Source organism: Mixophyes fleayi, chromosome 7, assembly GCF_038048845.1.
Source record: "Mixophyes fleayi isolate aMixFle1 chromosome 7, aMixFle1.hap1, whole genome shotgun sequence".
In the NCBI taxonomy this organism is placed as follows: Eukaryota; Metazoa; Chordata; class Amphibia; order Anura; family Limnodynastidae; genus Mixophyes; species Mixophyes fleayi.
In genome coordinates, this window is record NC_134408.1 from 33,338,395 (window position 1) to 33,344,394 (window position 6,000).

A 6,000-nucleotide genomic window follows, 5' to 3' on the forward strand; every position below is an offset into this window, starting at 1 on the left:
GTGAGTGAGTGATTGTGAGTCAGTCTGAAGACCAGGGGGTAAATGTATGAATCTCCGGATCCTTCATCTCCGGCGTGTTTAGCCTCTTCAGCGCTTAAATTTAAAGCGGCGCTGCATTGTAAAGGGAAACTTCCCTTTACAATGCAGCGCCGCTTTAAATTTAGGACTGTAATCCTACTGCAGGGACTGTAGCGAGGTATGTCCCGCTTCACGCTGTTTGCTTCACATTCATGAAGGAGGGAAGCTGCGTGCACTTAACAGAGGTGCACACAGCATTGCCAGAGTGTTTGAATGGGCAGGGATTGAAGGTTGCCCTAAGCAATAGGCACACTCCATGCATGCTGGTCACACCCATTCTGCGACATGCATTGCCCTCATAGATAGATAGAAACCTAAAATTCAACTGGAGATAAGAACCGTTTAGCCCATCTAGTCTGCCCATTGTTTTATTAACAAATGGTAACCTTAATCCCTATTTGGTATTTTAATCTTTGTAAGGATATACTTATGTCTTTCTCAAGCATGTTTAAATTGCTCTACTGTATTAGCTTCTACCACCTCTGATGGGAGGCTATTCCACTTATCCACTATCCTTTCTCTGAAGTAGTTTTTCCTCAAATTTCCTCTGAACCTACTTCCCTCCAGTTTCAGTGCATGTCCTCAGTGTCGGACTGGGACATGAAGGGCCCACCGGGGGACTGCAACGCTAGGGCCCACCAAAGGGGTGTGGCCAGCCATCATAGAGGCAAGATCAGACACTAGAGGGGGAGTGGTCAGCCCACGAAGGACAGCTAGCACCATAATATAGTATGTATATAAAAAATGCAGTGTTTATATAAAGAGTACACAGTCTTGACCTGACCCTTAGATTGGGCAAAAAAAAAAAAAAATCGGCATTGTCCTACTAGACACATATTTCATTGTCACAAGCCCGCTGTGCCATCACACACACATTACTGCGCCTCTTCATCACCATCCTCTGCCCCCTTATGATCACACTGCACTCTCCATGCTGCTTCTGACCCCCCTTCATAACCCTGTGCCATGCTGCTCTGGCCCCTCTCTCTCATACCCTTATTGCCCCCTCATCATCTCTCTTGCCCTTATTGTCCCACTAGACACATATTTCATTGTCACAAGCCTGCTGTGCCATCACACACACATTACTGTGCCTCTTCATCACCATCCTCTGCCCCCTTATGATCACACTGCACCCTCCATGCTACTTCTGACCCCCCTTCATCACCCTGTGCCATGCTGCTCTGCCCCTCTCTCTCATACCCTTATTGCCCCCTCATCATCTCTCATACCCTTATTGCCCCCTCATCATCTCTCATACCCTTATTGCCCCATCATCTCTCATGCCCTTATTGCCCCTCAGCATCTCTCATGCCCTTATTGCCCCTCAGCATCTCTCATGCCCTTATTGCCCCTCAGCATCTCTCATGTCCTTATTGCCCATCTCTCTCATGCCCTTATTGCCCCTCAGCATCTCTCATGTCCTTATTGCCCATCTCTCTCATGCCCTTATTGCCCCTCAGCATCTCTCATGTCCTTATTGCCCATCTCTATCATGCCCTTATTGCCCCTCAGCATCTCTCATGTCCTTATTGCCCATCTCTCTCATGCCCTTATTGCCCCTCAGCATTTCTCATGTCCTTATTGCCCATCTCTCTCATGCCCTTATTGCCCCTCAGCATCTCTCATGTCCTTATTGCCCATCTCTCTCATGCCCTTATTGCCCCTCAGCATCTCTCATGTCCTTATTGCCCATCTCTCTCATGCCCTTATTGCCCCTTAGCATCTCTCATGTCCTTATTGCCCATCTCTCTCATGCCCTCATTGCCCCTCAGCATTTCTCATGTCCTTATTGCCCATCTCTCTCATGCCCTTATTGCCCCTCATCTTTTATGCCACATTTGTTTCTCTCCCTTCTCCTTCTAAATGACAGGCTGCTTGCTGCTGCGCGATTTACTAACCTGCTGCTCCTGCATTCTGCGTGTAGCTCCTCTGGGCGGCAGGACGTCCTCAACGTGGGCGGTTCTTCTTCCAAGATGAGTCATGTGACATGTCGTGTGACATGACTCATCTGTACGGCGCATGTGCAGAGAGCCGCAGTCGCGTCTGGGCTCTCTGCACTTAAATCACATATTCACCTGTTCGGAATTACGGACCAGGCGGGGGCGTGGATAACCAGCGTCGGGGCCTACCGGTGGATCGCCCGGCTCACCGGCAGGCCAGTCCGACACTGCATGTCCTCGTGTTTTAATATTTCTCTTGTTTTGAAGAATGTTTCCCTCTTGTACCTTGTTAAAACCCTATATATATTTGAAAGTTTCTATCATTTCCCTCCCTTTCCCTTCTCTGCTCCAAACTTTATATATTAAGATCTTTTAGTCAGGTGCGGGCTGGCAATTCCAGCCAGGGAGGGGCACAGGCGGCCGCATCTCATAACAAGAGATGTGGCCGCATCATTGATGACGTGGGCGCATCCCTTGTCATGTGATGCGGCCGCCTGTGCGATGACGCGGCCGCATCGCATGTCTTGTGATGCGGCCGCCGGAAAAAACGGCGATTTTTAATCTGGGGGGCATTCCCCTCCCTTTCCCTTCTCTGCTCCAAACTTTACATATTAAGATCTTTTAGTCTTTCCGGGTCAGGCGCAGGCTGGCAATTCCAGCCAGGAAGGGGCACATCTTGTTATGAGATGCGGCCGCATCATTGATGACGCGGCCGCATCCCTTGTCATGTGATGCGGCCGCCTGTGCGATGATGCGGCCGCATCGAAGTTTCCCTTTACAAGGCAGCGCCGCTTGAAATTTAATCGCCGAACACGCTGAACACACGGGTGTTGAAGAACCCGCATGTTCATACATTTACCCCCTGGTGTGTCTACCCTGTTGCATATCATTGTGTCATCTGCAAAAAGACATACTTTCCCTTCAATACCAATTGCAATGTCACCAATAAAGATATAAAAAATCACAGGTCCAAGTACAGATCCTTGGGGTACCCCACTGGTAACCTTTCCCTTCTGTGAATGCACTGCATTTACTATAACTCTCTGTTTTCTATCCTGCAACCACAATCTTTTCCATTCAACCATCTTATAATCCAATACCAAGCTTTCGAGTTTATTTAACAATCTGTGATGTGGGACAGTGTGAAAAGCCTTACTAAAATCTGGATAAGCTACATCTATACCCCCACTTGATCTATTACTTGTCATTACTAGTCATCCAGTCAAAATAGTCAATAAGATTTGGTTGACATGATCTCCCCCCAGTAAATCAATGCTGTTTGGGATCCTATAACTTACTGGATTTGAGATATTGTACAACTCTTTCTTTTAAGAGTGTTTCCATCATTTTCCCTACTACTGATGTAAGGCTCACTGGTCTGTAGTTGCTGCCTCTTCCCTGCTTCCACTTTTGTGCAGTGGGACTAGATTTGCTCTTCTCCAGTCCTCTAGAATTACTCCTGTAGCTAGTGACTGATTGAATAACTCTGTTAATGGTGTTACCAGCACCCCTTTAAGATCTTTTAGTATCCTTGGATGTATCCCATCTGGCATCATTGATTTATCCACTTTCAGTTTTCAGAGCTCTGTTAGGACCTTCTCCTCTGTAAATGTACTTGTATCTACATCATTTTTATGAGTATACTTGTAACTTAACCGTGGCCCCTTCCCCTCTCTTTCTGTAGTGAACACTGAGCAAAAATAATTATTACAATGATCTGCTATTTCCTTGTCTCCCTCAACAAGACTCTCTCCCACTCTGTCTTTAGTCTTATTATTCCTCCTTTTGTTTTTCTCCTTTCACTTATATACCTAAAAAATTTTTTTACCCCCTTTGCCTACTGACTGGGCCATATTCTCTTCAGCTTGTGCCTTTGCACATCTGATTACCTTCTTAGCCTTAGCCATTTTCCCATCTCTACAAAGTCAGCTTTTCCAAAATCTAACATCTTTGTTTTTCTGCATTATGAGTCGGTCACTGTCTTTACACTAAACCATACTGCTTGATGTTCACTGGATCCTAGGTTATCATTCACATTTACATCAGATAGTCACCACTTGTAAGAATTAAGTCTAATATTGTGTCTTTGTGAGTGGGTTCCCTCAAAATTTGCTTGAGGGATGCTCCCTGCAAGGAATTCAGAATGTCCCTAATTCTAGTGGAACTTGCAAAAGACCCCTCCCAGTTCACATCTGGTAGACTAAAGTCTCTCTTGATTTTTATCTCTCCTTTTAATGTCATTTTATTGATGTCCTGCAATAAGTTCCTGTCCAGTTCCTCTTCTTGACCTGGTGGCCTATAGATTACCCCAGTAGGAAGAATAGGCTTGTCAGCTGTTTCTATGGTCACCAAAGGGCCTCAGTTTTTTCTTCAGTACTTTGTATTAAAGTTGTTTTTATGCTTTTTTCACATACATTGCTACCCCTCCTTCAATTCTTCCCACTCTGTCCTTCCTCAATAAATTAAATCTCGGTATAACTATGTCCCAATCATGGTTTTCATTGCACCATGACTCTGCAATATCCAGATAATCCCTTGTCATTAAAGCAATTAGTTCTGGAATTTTATTTCCTAAGCTCCTAGCATTAGCACACATAGCTCTGAGAGTTTTGTTTGTGTATCTGCTATTCCTATCGTCTATCTTTACCTCTCTCTGTATTTTTGTTTTGATCTGCATTGTCTTCTGTTACTTTGGATATGTTTCCTGTTCCAGTAACCTGCAGAAAAGATACCTCTTGTTTGGGGGAGCAGATTGTTTTATTCCTGTTTAGTTCCTTGTCCCCCTCTGCTAGTTTAAATAGTTCCTGATGAAGCTTCCAAACTGCTCACTCCTCCTGTCAGTCTGTCCCAGCTTACTGGGGACTACATGTGCTGATGGGTAGGCCGGGTACACGTTAATGGGTTTTAAGTCAATTATGGGGCCAATCATACAATAAATGACGCTCTAACGACGAACGATTATTGTTCCAAAGCACATTGTATTGTTTCATTTGATTTTTAAACTGAACTAAAAATCTCATTCAAAGATGGAACGATGTTGTCCCAATTCTGCAGTGTGCATGCACACAATCTTATCTTTCAGATAAATCTTGTAAAATGTGTATAGTGTGTACACATGAATCTGCATGCTGATCGGGACTTTTTATTTTTTCCGGTCGATGGTAAAATCCTTAACAATATCGCACCGGGAGACATTTTCTGTAGTGTGTACCCAGCCTTAGGGCTAGATTTACTAAGCTGCGGGTTTGAAAAAGTGGGGATGTTGCCTATAGCAACCAATCAGATTCTAGCTATCATTTTGTAGAAGGTACTAAATAAATGAAAGCTAGAATTTGATTGGTTGCTATAGGCAACATCCCCCTTTTTTCAAACCCGCAGCTTAGTAAATCTAGCTCTTAGACTTGAAAACCATCTGGATAGTATAGCATCATAAAATTTGCATCACTGGTCCAGAGCTTAACAAATGTAATAATATGGAAATTACATAGCTTTAAGTCAGAGGAGGTTAGCATAAGTTAATACAGATAGTAGTTGCAGATGTATACATGGGAATTAAATAGACTGCAGTCAAACAAGAATATTAGTGAATAAATATCATCATAGGCTATAATATTATATAGCACCACCTCAATGTGAGACATACTGAGCATGAAAAATACAATTTGTAGACCCCACCAGAATATAATTATATTGATATGATCAGTGTCCTACCTCCATCAGTGACTTATAGGGTTTGTTCAGGTCCATCAGATTGAGGTTACCAATGAGGGGTAGAGGAGAAGGTCCAGGAGGCATCTTTCCTGTCTTCTTCTTTGATCCATTGATCCAGTAGATGAACAATGCAATGCAAGCTGTAAGGCACAGTAACACGTCCACCCTAGACACAAGGTAAGTGATAAAAGTCATTATGAAGTGCTGTTGTCGCGCTGTCCTGAATGTGCTATTGTCCTGACATTTACACAAATGAGCGTAATTCTAC

The 6,000-nt window shown here is 44.0% G+C and overlaps 1 protein-coding gene across 2 annotated transcripts in view; it reads right to left on the reverse strand.

The window, feature by feature from the left end:
* The window catches only part of LOC142097620 (cytochrome P450 2K1-like), a 66,594-nt gene extending 60,594 nt beyond the window's left edge, over positions 1–6,000 (reverse strand). Inside the window, exon 1 of one of the 2 annotated variants that reach the window (XM_075179628.1) lies at positions 5,733–6,000. In XM_075179628.1, coding sequence (XP_075035729.1) covers positions 5,733–5,927 — 195 coding nt within the window. In that variant the 5' untranslated portion in view covers positions 5,928–6,000. The remainder of the gene's footprint in view (positions 1–5,732) is intronic. The other variant, XM_075179626.1, reaches the window with a different exon arrangement.